The 21,958-nt window shown below is 42.7% G+C and overlaps 1 protein-coding gene and 1 long non-coding RNA gene across 3 annotated transcripts in view; both read right to left on the bottom strand.

The window, feature by feature from the left end:
- The window catches only part of LOC310843147, a 147,300-nt gene that overhangs the window by 45,342 nt on the left and 80,000 nt on the right, over nt 1-21,958 (bottom strand). The gene's annotated exons all lie outside the window — the stretch shown is intronic.
- CFAP97D2 (CFAP97 domain containing 2) lies at nt 1,403-9,490 on the bottom strand. Of its 2 annotated transcripts, XR_014563499.1 has the most exons (6): nt 9,142-9,490; nt 7,328-7,408; nt 6,222-6,340; nt 4,897-5,089; nt 3,008-3,333; nt 1,403-2,393 (listed from the first exon to the last, which is right to left on the bottom strand). XR_014563499.1 is itself a non-coding variant. In XM_083735695.1 (5 exons), exons 1-5 carry the CDS (start codon nt 9,232-9,234, stop codon nt 3,163-3,165), a joined length of 657 nt encoding a protein of 218 aa, XP_083591821.1. In that variant the 5' UTR covers nt 9,235-9,490; the 3' UTR covers nt 2,668-3,162. The 2 variants fall into 2 exon arrangements, 1 of the variants encoding a protein (XP_083591821.1); XM_083735695.1 differs by lacking the exon at nt 1,403-2,393 and having other exon boundaries at nt 2,668-3,333.

Below are 21,958 nucleotides of genomic sequence, written 5' to 3'. Positions count from 1 at the left end.
CCACTGTACCGCCCTACATCAGGGTAGTTCACAGACAGGGCCCGATGTAGGTTTGATGAGGCCCTAAGCTACTGAAGGTAATGGGGCCCTTTATATGTCCAGCTGTCCTTTGTCAACAACAAATTGTCACTGGTTTTTGTGTTGAATAGATGCTATATGGTAATTTATGGACCTTGTTGTTGTTGTTGTTGTTTAGTCATTTAGTCGTGTCCGACTCTTCGTGACCCCCTGGACCAGAGCACGCCAGGCACTCCTGTCTTCCACTGCCTCCCGCAGTTTGGTCAGACATGTTTGTAGCTTCAAGAACACTGTCCAACCTGTCCTTTGTCAACAACAAATTGTCGCTATTTTTTGTGTTGAATAGATGCTATATGGTAATTTATGGACCTTACAGCTATCTAAAGCCATTTGCACATAACAAAACAATGTAGTTTTTATTTTATTTGTTTTTTTATCTTATATTTTGGAAATGTACATCCAGTGGTTTTTTCCCCCTTCAAATTTTTTGGGGGCTCCCAAGAGAGTGGGGCCTTAAGCTATAGCTTGTTTAGCTTATACGTAAATCCGGCACTGTTCACAGATACAGGACAAAAAACATGAAGTAAAACAGAACAGCAAAATGATAACACCACCACTATTCCCACAGACACATATTTAAAAAAAGGCTGTGAGAATATCAGTTAGCAAAAGGCCTAGTTAAAGAGGAATATTTTTTTGCCTGGTGCCTAAAGACATATAATGAAGGCGCCAGGTGAGCCTCCCTGGGGAGAGCATCCCACAAATGGGGAGCCACTGCAGAAAAGGATCCGTTCTCGTGTTGCCACCCTCTGGATGGTTTATATGGGGAGAGGAGGTCCTCAGGGTAATGCGGTCCTGAGCTTGATTCGGTTGTGTACTTTTGATGTGTTTTATTTATGGTTTATGACTACTTTTGTCCTGTTTGTGACTACGTGAATGTTTTTATGTTGTAAACCACTACGAGCGAGGTTTTAACTATGGAAAGGCGGCACACAGATAAAAGACTACTGTCAGGACAGGATGAAAGAATGAAGCAAGTCGTGGCTTAATAGCAGCAGTCCCAGAAGGATGTGATGAAACCAGTTGGTGATAAGATTCTAACTCCCATCATCCCTGACTACTGGCTATCTAAAGCTGATGGAAGCTGGAATCCAAAAACATTTAGAGAGGCACCAGTGCCCCATCCTTTGTGCACCCATTTTCTACAACCAAGTCTATTCTATTTGTTTTGGTAGCAGCCCTTCGTCTGCATGTAACCTGATTAATCAAGATGGGGTCTCAGAAGCTGGACAGGTTTGGGCCATTACATTACCACCTAAGTTTTTGTAGCAGACTCCAAAGAGAACACTTCATCTTTACTGTCACCGGAGGAAGACTTTAAACATTTTATGAAGACAACTGGCCTTTATTTCAATAGCACTTACTTTCAAGTAGTATGTTTCAACTTTTGTTTTTATCCAATGCCACTTTACTTCCACTAAGGGAACTCAAAGCAGCTAACATTAGATACAAATAATCAAGACAAATATAAAGAAGCATGATAAAATAATAATAGTAATACCAATAATACTACAAATGAACTGAACAGATCATCAGTTCATCTTTTCCCAAAGTCATCTTAAGAGTCAGGTCTTCATTTGGCACCACAAAACATGTAGTATATGGGGATGTCAACATTATTTTATTTCTTGGCTGAATATCTTCTTTAGTTGCTTAATTTCTCTCTGCATAGCTTGACACAGGGAATCCTATGATGTTGATTGAGAATCAAAGGTGGATCTTAGGTTGAGACTGCTTGAAGAGCACTAACTAATTTCCTGCTCAGCTAACCCCCAACCCTAAAAACCAGAGGCATGTGCCCCTGCCATTGAGGGTTGTGCAGATGGGAATGTCACCATCAGGCTGAAACAGGTTAACCATCCATAATGTAGACTAACTCAGTGCCCCCCAAACCAGGCACTCAGAATAGTTAAACAGATTATATCTGAGATGTATAAATCATAACGGATGGAAGCAAGATGTTTCAGTGATAATTGAATGAAGTTGGCTCATGAATGGAGAATCTCCCTTAAGCGTGAATAAAACCCTGTTTATAACTATTTGGGAAAACATTTTCCCCCCTGGTAATTTTATTATTATTATTGTAAGTTTTGTTTTGGTGGAAATTCTTCATCTTTGGCTGTGGTCGCAACCCAGATCCCTGCATTGCAGGGGGTTCGACGAGATCATCATTGTGGTCTCTTACTACTGTACAATTCTGTGATTCTATATAATTCACCCAACCATGCTTTCTTGGAAGTAATTCTCACTGATTTCAATTGGATATACTTTCCAAGTACGTGTAGGATTGCTGCTCTGGCCAACTTGCTTATATGCTCATAGCTGGCAAGTGTCCCTTATTTGAAGGGACAGTCCCTTATTCCAGCGCCATGTCCCGCTGCTGTCCCTTAGTGATGGATGCCCCTTAAATGTCCCTTAAATGATGTCCCTTAAATTTCAAAGGAAGCAGCTCCTCTCCCTCCCTCCCTGCCGGCTAGGGAGGAAGGAGGCTCCAACTGTGTTGCTTGGCTGTGTTGCTCACCCAATAAGAAGTCTAAGAACGACTGGGGGTGGAGCTTGCATGCCTTGTGTGTGGCTAGTTAATGCAAGCTGAGGGGGTTTTTGAATACTGGACGCCATTTTGTTGCATGTGCTGCTGCAAACTTTGCAGTGCAAAGCCAGGCTGGGGAGCCATCTTAAGTTGAGGCTGCATAGGCCTTGTGGTGCATGTGATTCAGATTCTATTCAGTTGAACCTCTGGTTACAAAGTTGGTTGGACAGTGTTCTCGAAACTACCAGCATGAGTTTGACCAGACTGCAGGAGGACAGGAAGACTGGAGTGCCTGGAACAGGTGAGGCTGCAGGTCCCTTATTTTGGCCGCTGGTCCCTTATTTTCAAGGCTGCTGGTCCCTTATTTTCAAATCTGTAAGTTGACAGCTATGTATATGCTATATCTAAGAAGAATGTCTAGAACTTATTACAAATAAAGATTCTAATATCTACCCTTACTATAACCAAGATAATTTCTTAATTATGCATCCCCTTATATGAGGTCTTCCGTTTAGCAATATCCATTATCCAGAGTGTCATCTTAATGCATGGAATCACACTTTTTCTACTGGATTTTCTCTTTGGTGATCATTACTTGGTTTTTTTATTTGATGAATCAGTTCTTCTTCCTCTGGTTCCTCTGCTTTGTTTGTCACACACCTATCTTTCAGATCTCTTTTGTTCTTTCTGTCTCTTTCTGCTGTTTTTTTCTTTAATTTTAGTTCCTATGGAGGGACAAATAAATGATAAATTCATGTTTACTAGAATGAATATTTTTAAAGGAATATTTTTAGGTGATTTTTATACGACTGCTGCAAAAAAATGCTAAACTACTAGACCCTTTAAACTCTAAGAACAAAATGTTATTAATCACAACTGTAAAACAAAACAAAACACCAATGTATTAAACACCAAGGAATTAAAATCAATAAATTGTTCTCTTTATTTGCCCTTTAGACGTCACATTAGGCTATATCTTGCACTGAGCTTTTCTTTATCATTTTTGTTGCTCAGACCAGTTTTCTCAAAGCACATGCCATTGCAATCTGAATTGAAATATATGGTATTTACACCTGAGGTGTGGGGATTACTAGTTTAGTTTTCTTGTAAAAGCAGTGATTCATGGGCTGAAGAATTTGAGTTTCAAGACGTTTTGCAATTTGTGATAAATGTAAGATAGATGGCAGCTTTGCAACTTGAAATTCGTTTCTTATGTGTTGCATTTTAATCTCCATTTGTTGCATGAAGATAACAGGCTTAAATCCTTCTTAGGGGAAGGTGCCTTTCCTTTTCTCCAACGTCTAAAAAATTGCTTCTGCTGATCTTTGAAGCCAGACCTGAAAACATTACTCGAGAACATAAAAGCTGACCTTAGAGGGATGGGGAAGGCAAATGGACTCTCATTTTGGTGCTAATGGTATACTTCAGCAGAAAGAAAAAAAGCAGGAGTTAGAAAGATAAACGTTCTTCCTCTGACTAAGGAGAAAAGTGTATGTGCAAACTGTAACTCTAAGATGTAGGGCATTGGTTCTCAAACTTTTATTTTCAGGGGAAAAATTTGCTTGTGCCATGCCAAATATTTCTTGATAAGAAATACATTGGAAAACAAAAATAAATTCCTAGCAGTGTTTCATTTATAACACAGAACACAACTACTTTATAATATGATCATAGGACATCCAGAAAGTTTGAAACATTGCAGCTACCTAAGAACATTGAAATACCCTTTGGTGTAGGTAGAGTTTGCAGATTTTTAATCCATGTGTGTACTCATTTTTTTTCCAGAAAAATAGTTTTCTGATGCTCTGGTGCATATGCATGGAGTTTTGAGCATAATATATTTCTGTGTCCTATTTCCTCTAGTCAACAGTGTGACCTTCATCTTGCATCATTTAAAATCTCAACACTGCCTATCAGTTAGCTTCTGCAAACTGCGATATTAATTGGCCCAACAGTAGAAATAATAACAAGGCTAAGCAAAAATTGATACTGGAAGCAAATGCTGTTTCCACGCACATGCAAAATGTAGTTCATAATACTGAACCAACTGTTAAGTGGAGTTGTGTCTATGAAATTATGTTCTTGCAAACAGATTTGGGTCCATGTGCATTTTTCCTACCTATGATGCATCCTTTCTAGCTTAATTAAATTGGCTCAGAAATTTGACCTGTGGTATGATTCTGTAATGTTTAATCAATTGATTATTTGTTTAATCTGGAAACAGAAGACCAGGAGATATGGACCCACCAAACTGAAGAAATGTGTTCATATTTTAAAACTGGACTTACCTTTTGATCCTGCAACTTGCACAACCCACGAGGATATCTTGCAATACTGTTCATGTAGTTTTCAGCCTTTTGCCACTCTTCATTCCACTTTTGGACCGTATACTGAGGTTTGCAGTTCATAATTCTTTCCAGGATAGCATGATTCTCCTGGCTTACTTTTCGAAATTCTCGTTCTCGTCTTTCTCTATTTAAGCTAAAGGGGGGGGCGGTATTATATATTGTTGAAATAAAGACTCTATCCACAGCATGGAGGGGAAATACACCTATAGATATCCTTGGCAGCTACAATGCTTCATGTGCAGAAGAAAATGAAGATTAGTACAATCGAAAAAACACAGACATAAATACCATATACATACATACATGAATAAACAGAGTAATAATATATTATTAGCAGCATATTATGGTTTGCCTTACCAAACCAATTTATAATAAGTAATTGAGTATATGTTTTATAAGAAAGATAGTATTATATGTAGTACAATTTTTTCCACTAAGAAAAACCCCACCCACCCCGGATAATGGATTCAAAAATTCTGCCTAGCATTCTCCTTAAGGGAAAATTATATCATGGCTGCCCTGTCTCATGCTAGTTGTCAAATTGATGTGGTTCACTCCGAGTTCTGCTGCTTGTGTACCAGAAGTTTGATATGAGATTGTTCCTTGCCGTAAGGAAATCTCTGGACAGCCAACAACCAGCCTCTGTGTGCCTATCCACAGTTGGATATCATATAGATATTGTGACATATCCCAATCATCACTTGGAATATGTTATTGGTTAATACACTTTTGTACTATTGGAGGTCTCAACAGGGAACAATCCAAAATCTCAGTTTATTTTTATTTTTTAACTGTTTATAAAATTTTGTGCACAGGTAGGAGACACCATGGATAATATTGGGCTAGAACAACTCCTGTATTAGTCCCAAGTTAGTACTGAATCTAACTGCACCCTTTCGTTGGTTCCCCTTCTCTACCAATACATTTACCATCCTGCTCTGTTTTTGGACTATGCACATTTAAAAAAACACCTTTGTGGTTTAAAAAGTTTTTTAAAAAAGGAAAAAAGCTTAGTGTCACTTTCTAACATTTTCTATGTTTGAAGACCCCTTTCTTTGGATGATTAAATTGTCAAAACTCCCCACGCCCCAGGAATGGCAGCTGAAGTGGCCTTTACACAAACATCTGAAAGAAGACATGCCTGTAAAACAGCCCCAGAGCTTCTTATTATTATACAGGTCATTAAAGCGTAGGTTATTAAGTGCCATGGACAATGCTGTTAATGTAACTGGATAGCCTTATACCAGTTTGATTACAAGCCGTACCTTTTGGCCTCATACTCATTTTTGTTATCAATTCTTCCTTTGGTCCTCATGATACAAGACATCTTCTCTAGCAGCAAACGGTTCTCCCTCTCGATGATTGACAGGCGGTCCTTCTCCAGCTTAAAAGACAGGGGGATACTTAGGGAAATGAATTATGTTCCATACATCCTCTCTAACCAAAGACAGCTACAGCACTTGATTCCCCCACTCCCTTCACGCTTGTAATTTTCCATGCTGTGGAATATGACGGTAGAAATGCAATATTTCAGGATGAAATTCAAAAGTATATGAGCTCTGTACACACTTAGAACTTACTGAACGTGAGTCTTAAGTAATGCAGAAAACTATTAAAGTTATCAGGGTTAATAAGGGGGAGGGGAAATAAAAACTGCATTCTTAAATCATACCAAAGACCCATCTCATTCAGTATCCTGCTTCCAACAGTAGTCAGTTAACTAGAGTCCCTCGGGTTGTTGTTTTTTACTCAGGCCTTTGGTAGTTAAGTTAGTCTATAGTGTGTTTCTCATCTTTTAGTGGGGTGTGCTTCTTATTGTGTTGTTCTATGAGCGTTGTGGGACGCGGGTGGCGCTCTGGGTTAAACCACAGAGCCTAGGACTTGCCGATCAGAAGGTTGGCAGTTCGAATCCGCGCGACGGGGTGAGCTCTCGTTCCTCGGTCCCTGCTCCTGCCAACTTAGCAGTTCAAAAGTATGTCAAAGTACAAGTAGGTAAATACTTCCTGCTCCTGCAGGAAGGTAAACAGCATTTCCGTGAGCTGCTCTGGTTCGCCAGAAGTGGCTTAGTCATGCAGGCCACATGACCCGGAAGCTGTACGCTGGCTCTCTCGGCCAATAAAGTGAGATGAGCGTCGCAACCCCAGAGTCGGCCACGACTGGACCTAATGGTCAGGGTTCCCTTTACCTTTACCTGTGAGCATTGTAGGAATTTTGTATTGTACATTCTTTTAAAGATTCTGGTTTTGAATTCATTTTACCTGTTCATATTTTATCTTATGTCACTTTGAGACCTTTTTTGTATAACGTAACAACAACAACTAATAATAATAATAATAATAAACTTCATTAAAAAATCAAAGCAGCAACATACCTTAAGTTTTCTTAACTTCAAATGAAGATGCCCATATGTTCGAGGAGTAGAGGTGTCCACCACAGGTTTGGTAGTCTGAATCTGCAGTGGAAAACAAAACACTCCTGGTTTTTATTCTTTAAATGTGCGTATAGAATAGAAGGGAATTTCTTTAGTGATTTAAGCGGCAAAGCCATTGTACACTATGCCCTCTCCGTAATCTTTGCTGATTGATTCTATTATGACAATGACCCCATAAGTAATTACAAATATCAGACATGAAGACGGATCCACATAAGAACAGCTTGCTGAATCAGGCCAATGACCCATGTCTAGCATCCTGTTTTCACAGTGGCCAACCAGATGTCTGTAGAAAAACCCAGAAGCAGAACATGAGCACAAGAGCACTACTGCCTCCAACTGTGGAGGTAGAGCATAGCAGACATGGCCATCGATAGTCCTCTTTCAAAGCCATCCAATGGTGGCCATCACTGTCTCCTGTGGAAGCAACTTCCATCATTTAACTATGTCCTCTGTGAATTAGCTCTTTCTTTTACCTGTCCCGAATCTTACAACATTCAGCTTCTTTGAGAGCCAGTGTGGTGTAGTGGTTAAGAGCGGTAGTCTCGTAATCTGGGGAACTGGGTTCGTGTCTCCGCTCCTCCACATGCAGCTGCTGGGTGACCTTGGGCCAGTCACACTTCTTTGAAGTCTCTCAGCCCCACTCACCTCACAGAGTGTTTGTTGTGGGGGAGGAAGGGAAAGGAGAATGTTAGCTGCTTTGAGACTCCTTAAAGGGAGTGAAAGGCGGGATATCAAATCCAAACTCCTCTTCTTCTTCTCTTCTTTGGCTGTCCTTGAGTTGCTAGTGTTATGAGAGGGGTAGAAAAAGCAACGTCCTACTTAACCATCTAGTCAGCAGGTGGGGGGGAATGTGTAGAAATTACAAATTATGGTGCAATGTCAAAAACAAACAAACAGAAAGATTAGCACAAATAAAAGATAGCGCCAGAGCAACCTACTTATTTGACTACCCAGGGACCAGCCTTCACCTCTGAACTTTGAAAAAAAGAGGGAGATGTTATAATCTAAATGCAAAAGCCATCCATACTGAGCAAAGGAAAAGCCCTAACTCAAAAAGGTTAATTTTCACCTTGAGTGCCAAACTCAATGACATATTTCCTTCTGTTTATATCAGTTTACAGCAAAAAAAATATTACAAAGGGTGATATCCAAGGAGTTCATTGATTTCAGTGGGTCTGCTCTGAGTATGACAAATGTTGGCTATCACCCAAAAACTATAAACTCTAGAAAGCTAACATTTCTCCAATGGTTAGTTCTCATGTAGGTTTTCTGACACTAATTAACCTTTGTGCGTGTGTGGCTGTATAATTTGTAACAGAAGAATAGTGGTATGAGTTTTACTTTCCCTGCGGACTCATAGCTTGGGGGAGCCCCCAGATCTATATTTGTGCAATAAAAGAACACCCATTGATAAAAACCATTGATAAATGCAATCCCTTTTCGTCACGGAAATTAAAGGAATGTAGGAAGTGGCCCACAGCGTTCGCATGAAATGCTTATTAATTTTTCTTGGAATGATTTTGAGATTGGACCGTTTCTTTGTAAATAAATTCTTGGCATGGTAGCAATTCTTTGGTTTAAAGTGTGGAGGGGAGTCAAGAGGGAGTAATGTACAGCGCATACTAAAACAGCAAACTGAGCGGTGGCTAATTGTTATGTCCTTGGCAGAAATGCAAAGGCATTTCCTCTCAACAAGTTTGGCTTTGTGCACGAAGCAGCTTGCGATGTTATAAGAGTGCCGCCACACTTACCTTTCTCTTGTGTTCTTCGTACGTCGCTTTGTCCCACTTTTGCTGAAGGTATTTATTGCCACACGGCAAAATTGGCTGGTAGGATCGGTGCATCTTAAAACAACATGAATTATCTCTAAAGAGATAATCTCAAAGAGAGTGCATGATTGGCCAGGAGCTTCTTGAGCAAAGCTCTAACAACTGTGGTGTGTTTGCAGCAGGTCATGTGGTGGTTGCTATGGTATCGCTGAGGCAAAAAGTGAATAGCTGGTGATAGCATTTTCAACAATATGTTTGGGAAGTAGCAAACAAGAACCAAGAATCTAAGACTGCAATCCTGTACACACTTTTAAGGAAGTAAGCCCCACTGAAAACAATGTGACTTGCTTACTGAGAGTGTAGATATGTATAGGACTGAACTGTAAAACTAAGATTCCAAAGGATATCCTTTTCAACACATTAATTTCTGGAACAATTACACTTCTAATTTATTTTTTATAGCATTGCAAGCAAGTATAGATTTGCACAAAGGTAGGATGCGGGTGGCGCTGTAGGTCAAACCACTGAGCCTAGGACTTGCCGATCAGAAGGTCGGCGGTTCGAATCCCCGTGATGGCGTGAGCTCCCATTCCTCGGTCCCTGCTCCTGCCAACCTAGCAGTTCGAAAGCAAGTCAAAGTGCAAGTAGATAAATAGGAACTGCTCTGGCGGGAAGGTAAACGGCGTTTCCGTGCGCTGCTCTGGTTCACCAGAAGCGGCTTAGTCACGCTGGCCACATGACCCAGAAGCTGTACGCCGGCTCCCTCGGCCAGTAAAGCGAGATGAGCACTGCAACCCCAGAGTTGGGCACAACTAGACCTAATGGTCAGGGGTCCCTTTACCTTTACCTAGGATATCAGAATCCAAGACACATAATGAAATGTGCCCTCTGTCATTTGTTAAAAATGGTTCTCTGCTAAAGACTATATTACACATTATTGTGTGGGGAAAAAATCCTAGGTAGGAAATAATGAGAAGCAGCTTGTAGGATCATTGTGTGTGACAATTCCACATATATGGGGTCTTTGTTCCCACCGCCGACAAGCACATGCACATACAGTGAGAACCCCACATAATTGTCACATACATCTGCATTGCGTATAGAAAGCTTGCAACGTGTGCATGCACTTCCTACGACATTCAATTATATATTAGAAACCTTTATATCCTATTTAAGGATGACATCAGAAAAGTCCAGCATCCTGCTCTCACATTGGCCAACCAGATGCCAATGAAAAGTCCACAAGCAGGGCCTGAATGCAAAGGAACTCTTCCCCAGTTCTGATTCCCAGCAGGTGATATACAGGGACATGCTGTCTCCAATGGTAGAGCATATTCATCATGGTTAGTAAGCCACTGGTAGCCTTAACTTCCATGAATTGTGATTACTTTTAATGGTCCCAGAGTATCAGAAGCTACTAGGGCTAAGACCAGTCAGGAACCCTTGTGTTTTGGTACAGCTGCCTCACGTGTTTCAGTTTGCTACCAGAGTTGCAGTTTAGGATGTCCCTAGGTAGCTAGGGATGAAGGGCCTTTTATAGAAGTTAAACGTTTTGCCGAAAACCAGTAAAAGGAGAGGGAGTATTTGCTTATTACATGTTTTATCCCTTCCTTAGAACGAGGTGCTGTGAGTGAGCACATACTCTAAAAGTTTAAAGGAATTTGGAAACCATACTTCAAAGCGCTGCAAATTATCCCCTTCTCAGATTCATGCTGGGACTGTCCAGACAACTAGAAAGGAGGAGAGACAATTGGTAGCAGCAGCAGTGGGCAGGCAGGAGGCAGTAGCAATAGTGTAAGATGTCCCCCATGAATTATAGGAGGATGGCCCTGCAGGCAGTAGAGGGAGAACACACCATCTGCTAGCAGTACTGCACTGCTCAGTATGACTCATGATAGGACTCACCTTGCATGATTCTGCCAGATTCTGCCAAAAAATTGTTAGATAGTGCAAGGTTTCACTTTGGAGCTGATGTTGATTTATCGAATTCCAGGCTTGGCTCCACCTTAAATCCACCCAATTCCTCCAGGCTCCATCCCCGATCTCCCAGATTCTTTTCTGTGCTAGCTTTCACCCCACACCGCGGGGCTGTATTTCTACCCTGCCTTAGGTCTGGCCCCACACAGAGGTATCTGCAGCCATGTGTCTTTTGTTCATTTATTGACTCTCCCTGCTGGAATGGGAATACTTTGTACAAAGGGGAAAGAGATTAAGTGCCTGTCAGGAACACTAAGCTAGGTGCTTGCTCTTTCCATTGCTTTAAATTCTCAGAACATTGCTGTGCGGTTAGATGTGGAGAACTGCTGAACATCAGGCAATGCAGTGCATTTATAGTAAAACTTTACACCAGAGCTTTCCCATTGCATTTAATGGCATTCCACAGCTGAAAGGCTGAATTCCCAATTCATGCGCTCATAATCGTGTTTAAATGCGTCTTCCCACCCTCCTCAGGACTGGAATCTAACACATTGTATTTTGCAGGATTAGAGGCACTCAAAGAGTATGGAAAACAGCTCCTGCCCCACGCATAAAAAAAGAAATGTTGTGCAGACACACATAACAGGTCTTCTACATTTGTGGGTGATATTCCTAGTCTGACTGATGTTAGAGAAGGAATGGCATTATTCACAAGCCCTCTTTATGCCAACTTTACCTCAGAGCCATTGTATTAAATGGCATAATTTAAACAGCAGGCAGCTTACAAGTTCATGGGTTAGCTCTGGCTTCTGATTGAGGCTATTGGTGCCACTACCAAATTCTAAATAAGACGTGATGAAAGGTTTAATCCAAGGTTTTATTTATAAGGAAAACAAAATTGTTTTCAAGTTTGAGGTGTAAAATATATATTATACCATATTTCTTGCATGTCTATCTGCTCTCCCACCTGGTGCTGTTTTTAGTAGACGTTACTGACACCCGAGTGGATCTGATTTGATTCAACTTTGCCTGCTTGGGTTCTTGGGGAAGCACATAGGTTGGAAGGGTGTGTGTGCAGTTTGTAGTCATCCATAGAAATTACACATTCCTCACTAGGAAACCAACCTGTCTGGGAACATGATGTGAATCTCCACTTGCTGTTGTGCCGGAAGGACATTTTATTGGTGTACTGTCAATCCTGTGGTTTTGGAGAACCCTTGAACAATAATCCCGGGAGTCTTAAATGTAGAAGCGGAGTCCACCTTATCTGGTCTGGCTCTGGACTTCATGGTCATCAAGACAACTGTGAATCTGCCTCAATGCATCACGGGTCAAGCACATGTTGCAGGTCATAGTCTCAATTGGTCTTCAGTACAGAGCAGACTGGGAGTGATCCAATGCCGAGAAGGTGAGTGTCACCCCCTGTCATAAACAGATCACTCCCAGGTAAGATTAGGGTTGGCTGTGACTGAGTCTACAGGAGTAAGGGGACGGTTTTTGTTATGCAAGGGAGGGCCTTCCTAGTGGTGGTGCCCCAGTTCCTCCTGGGGCAATGTGCTTTCCTCCATGTTAAAAACTTTTTGGTGTCAACTGAAGATCCATGTGTTGTATGAACTATTGGGACATAAAAGGAATTAACAATTTTAGCATCACTGTCTGCTGAACTATATTCTTCATTTTCTAAATATGTATTTTAGAAGTTTTAATAGTTTTGTGATGGTTGTATTTTGGAGTGTTGTGACTTCTGTGGGAGTACATAAATGCAATTGATGGTGACAATTGATGTTACACCTCTTTTTTATTTTACATGTAATATGTAAATGTAGACATTTGTATGTCATCCTATACCTGAGTGCAAGTGTCCCACAGTTAGAAACCCATTCCTGCTAGAGGGTGGCATCTTCATTGTGCAATGTGACTATTCACAAGTGGTTCAGCTTGTGCAGCAAAATATGTTTTTGTTCCACAAAACATTGTTTGTAGAACAGAGTAGTCCAAGGCAATACAGAAATTGGCTATTCCTGATTTGACTTCTGATGATAAACAGGAGAATATTAGAAGTGATTATCTCTTAACTGGTTTAAGCTTCAGCAGAAGCTGCAGCAAATACAGACACAGAATTAATCCAAAGCAGACCTCCTTATCCAAGCAGTATGTTGACAGACTTCATCTGCAAGATTCTGGTAAGCTCCCAGAATTGTTCACAGCATTCCAAATGAGACCATGCCAGTCCCAAGGTACTACTATTGCTTACTGAGTCACAGGAACAATGTTCCTGCCTATACAACCTAAAAATACTATTAGCTATCTGTGCCGTAACAGCACATTGTTGTTGCATACCCATCTTCTGCCCATTCTGCTAAAAGAAATACAGATATAATGTACAGCAGAGTTGCAAATGCCACGGGTTTCATTCTGCCTCATCGTGTGAATGAATAGACTGTGTTAAATCATTAAAATATTAGGTGATGAAGCTGTATTAGGTGACATGATAGCTTCGTCAGGGATGTGATTGGTTGGCTTTGGTGATTGGTCTTTGACAGAAGCAAGGCATCACTTCATATTACATTTATTCAAGTGGTGAACGTGCACCTACAAACTCAGCCCAAATCTTCAGTGTGCTGGCTTTTCAGTGCTGGATGTGGAAGTATGGTCAGTGCTGTGATACTCCCTGCATATAATAATACAGCCCATGTTTATACCACTTATCCTTGTTTTTTGATAATGAGAAATCTATTCCTGCATCGGCAGATGAGTATTACTTTGTTTGCGCTGCGTGCAAAATGATACAGTTGTGCTTATTTGTGTGTTTGCTCTTATGTTTGTGTTTCATTCATAGGCGACAAACCGCTATCTTTTGGGCTGAAACTTATTTGAGGTTTCACCATTTCCAGCAGGTGGTAGAAATCTAGGTAGAAATGGCTTCCTTATTTATTTATATAGCAATATTGTGCACTGTGACTTGTTTTATCCACAGCGATTAGACTGCATAATTGACACAGATTGGCAACAGCTGTAATTTATCTGTGTAACATGCAATTATCGTCCTAGGAATCAGAGAAAGCATGGAATTAAAGAACCACCCTAAAAAAACAAACGTATTATATTAGGGACTGTGCCACTGCTCACTTTGCTTGCCATTCCACTTACCCCTGCCAAACCCCCTCTCAAAACCACCCACCCCTCCCTTTGTACCTAGCCAAAGTCACTCCCCTCCTCCCTTCATTCCACACTGAAGCTAGTACTTTTCCCAGTCACTGTTCCTACAAAGCATATAAACTGCCTCATAGAAAGGGACAGGGAGAAAAATGGCTTAGTTTGCATACCTCCCTAACTCACACTCCTTGAAATGATGTGCGAACTGAAACACAACATATCCTTAGTAATCCAAACTTCTCTGAATTTTGCAGTGCACTTCTCCACCCAATTAATGTGTACAAAAATGTATGCACAGGGGTAAAGCCAACTGGAAGCTGCAAAATCCCCATTGGACGTTCGGCTTCCAAAAATAGTTTGCAAACCAAAACAGTCACTTCCAGGTTTGCGGAGTTTGGGAGCCAAAATGTTTGAGAACTAAGCTGTTTGTAAACCAAGGTATGACTGTAATAATAATAATAATAATAACAACAACAACAAACAGAAAGGCATTGTTTTTGTTGCAAAAACATGTATATGAGGCAAAATTGCATTTAACAATATACAGTGGTATCTCGGGTTAAGAACGTAATTTGTTCCGGAGGTCCGTTCTTAACCTGAAACTGTTCTTAACCTGAGGTACCACTTTAGCTAATGGGGCCTCCTGCTGTGCCACTGCCGCGCAATTTCTGTTCTCATCCTGAAGCAAAGTTCTTAACCTGAAGCACTATTTCTGGGTTAGTGGAGTCTGTAACCTGAAGCGTATGTAACCTGAAGCATCTGTAACCCGAGGTACCACTGTATACCTTGACTTGCCAGCTAAACCAGGTGAGGGTAGCGTATGGATCTCAAACCCTCAGTGAGTTAGGGACTTCCTCTGCATTCAAAGACTGCCTCTGGCAGATTGAGCGGATAAAACCAACAGTGGATCAAATGGTCAAGAAGCGGTTTCTGCACGGGCTGTAGAGGGAAGTGAGGGGCAGATGGGGCTTGTCAACCTGGGAAGGTAGCCCATCTAGGAGAAGGAAAACTCTGATCCTAAACCTCCACTACTGAAATATACTCAGAGTCGCAAAGTGATTTCATGCTCTTTATTCAGCTCATAGTGGTGAGGAGGAATGAATGAAAGTCCCCTCAAAGTATCTGCTTTATATACATTATTTGCACAATGGGCTGCACATGATTGGCTAATTCCGGAATTCTACCGTAAGCCAATCAGGTTGTGGATTCACTTCTATCTGGAGCATGATTGGGTGGTTCCTGCCAACCAATCATACTGCTGCATTGTTCTAGGACCAATCAGACTGCTGCATTTTGGATCCTATTCAACTCAGTACATAACAACTACCTTGCAGTATATCTTCAGGAGAAGAAAAGGCTAAGGAGTAAACCCTACACAAATCCAGGGTGGAGTCCCTAAGACAGTTGGATGGTGCCTTGTACGCCAAGCAACTGCAGCCAAGCTGGTGCCAAATGTATTGCTTTGGACCACATCAGAGGGGGTTCTTGTCGACTGGGCAGCCCTGGACCTCCATATTGGGGAAGTCACTTGGGTGCTACTAACACAGCCGTTTGACTTCACCCCTGGAGGCGTCCTCCATTTCCTCTCAAGACAGATGGATGCTAACAACAACAGCAATATATATGGAGAAAACTACACTAAAATACTGACAAATTTTAATGGGGACCTTATTTTTAAAAAAATGCAAACTCATGTGGAAACGCAGGAAAAAGATTGGAGAAACCAGAAACTCTACTTCTGCTATACTTCCAGATTTGACATTCAAAACAGATTTACATTTAACCAGAAGAGGGCATAGAAACACTGCCTTCCGGATAGACGTATGAATCCTTTCTGAGGCAGGAAACAGTATCCGTGTTTCCTTTCAGCATAGGAATACTTAAAAAATAAATTAATTATACTGTTGCTCCATGTTCTTGAAGAATATGTTTGGAGAACCTCTTTCTGGCAACTACATTTAAAGTGTTATATCTAAGAAATGTTGATATGTTCAGTTATGTACAGAGTGTTATGTGCTGTGTTCTCGTTAGCTGTTTCCATTATGTTAAAGTTAGGTAATTAGAAAAATCTCCTAACTCTACTTCCTCTCAGGGGAAACCTCTCATCTAGATCACTGAAAGGAAGTGATTTCCTTGCCTGGCAGGAATGAGTCACAGAAAACGACCTTCTGTGTAAGTCTAATTGTGGCTTAATTTAGATTTCAGAACCCTCTGCAGTGTTATAATATGGACACATGTAGTTCTGAATACAGAGCCGCCGTTAAAGTTGGCATCTATCCTGAAACTGTATAAATTCAGCAGAATTAAGTACAGAATAGTTTATAGGATACTGAAGTCAGGAAAGGAGGTACAGTGGTACTTCAGGCTAACTACTTAAATCGTTCCGGAGGTCCGTTCTTAACCTGAAACTGTTCTTAACCTGAAGCGCCACTTTAGCTCATGGGGACTCCCTCTGCCGCTGCCGGAGCACGATTTCTGTTCTCATCCTGAAGCAAAGTTCTTAACCCAAGGTACTATTTCTAGGTTAGCAGAGTCTGTAACCTGAAGCGTATGTAACCTGAAGCGTATGTAACCCGAGGTACCACTGTATTCTTTTTAGGTTCTTGTTTGAGAGAGCTACACAGCAAAATTATATGGGGAGATAGGGTGCCCTTAATTAAGTCCCACCACTGATTATACATGTATATCCCTGCTTCAAAACTAGGAACCATTTTTAATACAAATCTTTGGAACTGCACTGGAATTCAGTGGACGGCAGGATTTGCTGTCAAACAGAACTGCACTATGCATAGCACAGAATCTTGAAAGCATTGGGTTGTTCTGCCATTTATGATATTTATATCCCAATCTCCAGATAGAGGTCTCCCAGGACAACTAAAAAGCAGGAGGAGGTCAAAATGGAACAAGATAGACTAAAAATCAAATAAAAGCTTAGTGAAATAAAAGGTGAATTAAAAAGGTAATTAAAACACCACCACCACCCAAATAGGCTCAACACTAGGTGAGCCTCCTTGGAGGAACCATTCTATAGTCAGGATACCACAACTGTGAAGGCCCTATCTTTAGTCACCAGCATCCTGACCCTGAAAGTAAGTGGGAGGGGGTGGATTTGAAGAAGGAAGATCTTAGTAACTGGGCAGGGAAAAGTAGCCAGCCCCTCAAACACTATAAATCTTAAGAGCTTTAAAAGGTAAGATCCATTTCATAAATGGACAGGAATCAGTACAGTTGTACTAAGGTTGCTGAGGAAAGTTTCTTTTGCTCACTTTAGCCTATTGCATTTTGAATATTCCAAATTGTCTTCAAAGGCAGCCACAGAAAAAAACAAAACCCTGAGTATTACCAGCGCGCGAATAATAGTGTTCAAGAGACCTCTGTCCTAAAGAGGCCACAGTTGGCAAGCTAGCCTCTGCTGGCAAAAGGTGTGCCAGAGACGATACTTGCACATCTAAAGATATGATTGGACAAGGGGCCTCTGCCCCCTGCACATGCCAACCCTCCTGCCATTCCCCCCCATTAACTCCCTAGAGCTTCCCTTCCCACCCCAGGCAACTACTACACCCCCTTTTCACCTTCCAAACCCTATTTCTGAAGCCACTTCTCTCCTTTGTACTGCAGTCCCTCTTTGAACCTGTTTCCATCTTCACCCCCGTGTCCCTTCCTTTTGTGCAACCCCCCTTACACTCAGACCACCCCATTAGTCCTGTATCTTCCTCCTCCCACATGTTGCAACTACTACGCACCTTTTCACCATCTGTCCAGTTGCAAAGTCACCATCTCCTCCTGTTATTCTGCCCCCTTTGTACTTTCTTCATCCCCCCAGACGTTGGTGGGATTACCCATCTGCCACCTCACTTTTAGCTGCGGATTTTATTATGTTTGGATGTGCACAGGAATTCTGAGGACAACCCTACCCGTCTCTGCACTACCTTTTCTCTCTCTTTTTCTATTGCTTTTCTCTGCCACCTCACTCCCCTCCCCCCACCTTCTTCAGTAAACTCATAATAGTCAGATAACCTGAACTTTTCAATTAATAAAACCATTCACAAAATCTGTAAACTCCAACAGTGGCCTATTTACCAATACTGCATATGCAAAAATATTTTTGAACTCCATCCCAGTTGTTACAGTATATATAACAAATTCTCATGCACCCCCTAGAGTGCCCCCCCTCTGCCCCCTTAACAAAACACTGGCTTAGGAATTTGCGTTCTCTTAAGTGTACTTAAGGAATCTAATTTCTTGGTGCTACTCTGAGAATCAAAAAGCTACAGCAAACACCGTCTAAGGGATGCAAACATTCCACAGCAACCAAATCACCTTGACTGACATAGAGAAAAAGAATATGAATGATCAGAATGTCATAGAATCCTAGGAGGAATTTCAGCTACATCATACATGGCAGTTGGCTATCCAACCTCTGTTTAAAAAAGGATAATACGCATTCTCTTAGGGTAACAACTTGTGCAATATATGTCCCTCTCACCTCTTGTGTTGTTCTTGACATTTTATGAGTGACTGGGATGAGGATACAGCCAACAACACAGGTCCCCAGCTTGTGCAGTGATCTTCTACCCACCTGCTCTGTACTTGGGGCAAGCTCAGGGCCACTGTGTGCTGTGCAGCCTGCACAACCAAACAAGCAACTTCAGTGAGAGATTTGCAAGCACCACATATTAGCTTGGACCTGGTTTTTAAACGAACTTTTTGATAAGGCACTGATGTGCTCAGCTGATTGGGAGTGTGTGTTGCAAGCGCTAAGGGGCACAAGAGAGAATTGGGGTTTTCTTTCAATGCTGGATGAACAACTCCAGCACATTTTCAGATATAACCTCTGAGCCTGTACCTCCCTCAACTGATAAATCTTGAATCTTGCACCATGGCATGTAATTCCTTCTCACTATGCTCTGTTGCTGAATTTCTTGTTGCTAGTTAAAAATAAATAAATTAAGGGTATGCCTGCATTAGTGTTCCTTGTTGTAGTACCTAAGAGGTTGCTTCTTATAGTTCCAGTACACTTTGTTCCATGGCACTTCCTGCTTTCTTTAATACTAGGCTCCTTTTGCGGCAAGCAAAGGATACGTTTTTATTTCTAATGTTGACGTCCTTCTGCAAATCTCAACAACACATTTTCCCCCTGAATAATTATAACCCCCTAGTTCCTCTGTGAATTTTTCGCAGCTAACTTTCCCATGATTTTTTATCTTTCCCTGGATTGTTTGGTACTTTGGTTGGAAAGGGAAACTTGCATATTACACAGCCACACAAGCCTATGTTTACCACTGGGTGCATACTCAACAGAGAGGCACAGCTACTCCTAGCTGAACATACCAATACAAATTTTGTTTTCTAGTGCACTTGGCACTGACAAAGCATCAACAGCATGCTGCTTTTCCCTATCAGTACCATCATTACAAGGGACGCAGGTGGCGCTGTGGGTTAAACCACAGAGCCTAGGACTTGCCGATCAGAAGGTTGGCGGTTTGAATCCCTGCAACGGGGTGAGCTCCTGTTGCTCGGTCCCTGCTCCTGCCAACCTAGCAGTTCGAAAGTGCATCAAAGTGCAAGTAGATAAATAGGTACTGCTCTGGTGGGAAGGTAAACGGCATTTCTGTGCGCTGCTCTGGTTCACCAGAAGTGGCTTAGTCATGCTGGCCACATGACCCGGAAGCTGTATGCCGTCTCCCTCGGCCAATAAAGCCAGATGTGCGCTGCAACCCCAGAATCGGTCACAACTGGACCTAATGGTCAGGGGTCCCTTTACCTTTACCATCATTACAGTACTCTGCTATTTGGGTGACCAATATTGCTTTGCTGGGATCAATATCCATAAAATTACACCAATCCTCTGTCAGAAACAAGCCCGTATAAAGTCCTGTGCAAGTTGGAGTGAACTGTTAGCAAGAACCCGATCTGCGCAGACTTGGCAGAGTGTCAGCCCAAATGAATACAGCAGCTCATCCCCAGTAGGTCTGGCCCATGGATCAGTTGCAGTGGCTGAAAGTCCCTGCCTCCCCACAGCTCTCAAAGTACTCTCCTCTCCAGGGTTTCCCCCCCTCAAGCAATCGGAGACTGCACCTGTGGGAAGCTAACTTCTCCTCTGTCCTTTTTGTGCCTCTTCTGGAGATCTTCTAGATGCAGAATGTGCCAGTGGCAAAGGAACTCCAACCAGCCCACGGTGGTAGCAGGGAGGCTGCAGCAGCAAATGGGGTGCCTTAAAAGAGGGAACCCCAACAGGTGGCAGCAGAGAATGGTTTCTGTGGCTCTGCACCTATAAGCCAATAGGAATTGCCAAGCCAGGTTTAAGATAGCAGTGGCGTAGCGTGGGTTGTCAGCACCCGGGGCAAGGCAAGTAATTTGCGCCCTCTAACCCGTGGATTTGCGCCCCCTAACCCTAACCCCCAGATGTTGCGCCCGGTGCGGCCAGCCCCCCCCTGCACCCCCCACGCTACGCCACTGTAAGATAGTTCTAAGTTTTTCCTCCTAGGTGCATTTCCACAATAGTAATTTTAGCCAGTACTGTACTGGTTCAGCCTGTGAAGCTTAAGCAATCCCTTGAGTGAAGTCTTTCTCCAGACCAGTTCAGCCCTTCAATCTTTCATTCACAAGCAGAAAACGCCCTGCTCTCCTTGAGCAGATATGCGAAGCCTGCTTTGTGGAGTCAGCTTAAGCCAGCCTCATACTGACTGACAAGGGGAATACAAGTGTCACCCTTCTGTTTGTTAAACTTATTCCACCGTTTACATTAAAGCACAGGGTGCGACTCTACCCGACGTGCTCAGTCAGCACAGCATAACACTCTTAATCTCAGCGTGGTGGGTTCGAGCCCCACGTCGGGAGAAAGATTCCTGCATTGCAGGGGGTTACATTAGATGACCCTCCACAATTCTATGACTCTCTGCCTGGGTTCCGACACTACGTTTCCCCTGCACTTCCCGCTTCCACCACTCGATGGAGTGTGCTGTTCCTCCCCCCCCTCGCCGCCGCCGCCCACAGCATTCTACTGCTTTTGCACACTGTTGCTAGGATATTCTGGCATCAGGCGACTCAGGATGACCGGAGCTCAGTGGCAAAATCGAATCACTGGGCCCATCCCATGCACAGAATTCTAGAATCGCAGAGTTGGAAGGGACCCCGAGGGAGATCTCGTCCAACCCCCTGCAATGCAATATCTCTCTCTATATATATTGCAGAATGGAGTGGGGGGGGGGGGGAGGACAGACAGGCTCTTTTTTCCACGTCCTACTGACTCACAGCCCGCGAACCGTCCTGTGGAAGTGCGGGGTAGTGGTGGGGCGAAAGGGCCTTCCAAGCATAGGAGCCGAGGTCCCTTCGTCCGTCCCCGTCCCCCAGAAAATATTTTAGGGGCTGGGACGGACCCCCCCCCCAAAGTTGATAAGCATTAACATTCAAGCGGAGCGTGTGCACTCCAAGCTTCCAAGGGGTTTTCAAAGGAACACAGGCGACCCCGATCCTCCTTGGGCAGCCTTCTACTCGCGAGAGGCACGCCGCTCAGGTTTCATAAGCGGGAGACGATAAAGCAAAAATATCTGGCTGCGGGCCATTTATTTGACTACTTTCCCCTCTCTCCCCCCCCCCCCCTCTCCACCACCACACGCCTTCCTCCTTCAGCTCCCAATTTGGACGGGTGCACTGAAGCAGAGGCGCTACAGAAGTCAAAGCTGCGGGACGCCCCCCCCCTCCCTCCCTCCACCCACCAAGCTCT

This window comes from Podarcis gaigeae, assembly GCF_964106915.1.
Source record: "Podarcis gaigeae genome assembly, chromosome: 4".
Lineage (NCBI taxonomy): Eukaryota > Metazoa > Chordata > Lepidosauria > Squamata > Lacertidae > Podarcis > Podarcis gaigeae.
Note: the sequence above shows the minus strand (reverse complement) of the source record. Positions and strands in the feature narration are given on the sequence as shown.

Coding starts and splice junctions, on each gene's coding strand:
- CFAP97D2 (XM_083735695.1), bottom strand. CDS start 9,234: ATGCACCGATCCTACCAGCCAATTTTGCCGTGTGGCAATAAATACCTT. Junction 7,409..9,141: donor ACGAAGAACACAAGAGAAAG/GTAAGTGTGGCG, acceptor TTTCCACTGCAG/ATTCAGACTACCAAACCTGT. Junction 6,341..7,327: donor TGAAGTTAAGAAAACTTAAG/GTATGTTGCTGC, acceptor CTGTCTTTTAAG/CTGGAGAAGGACCGCCTGTC.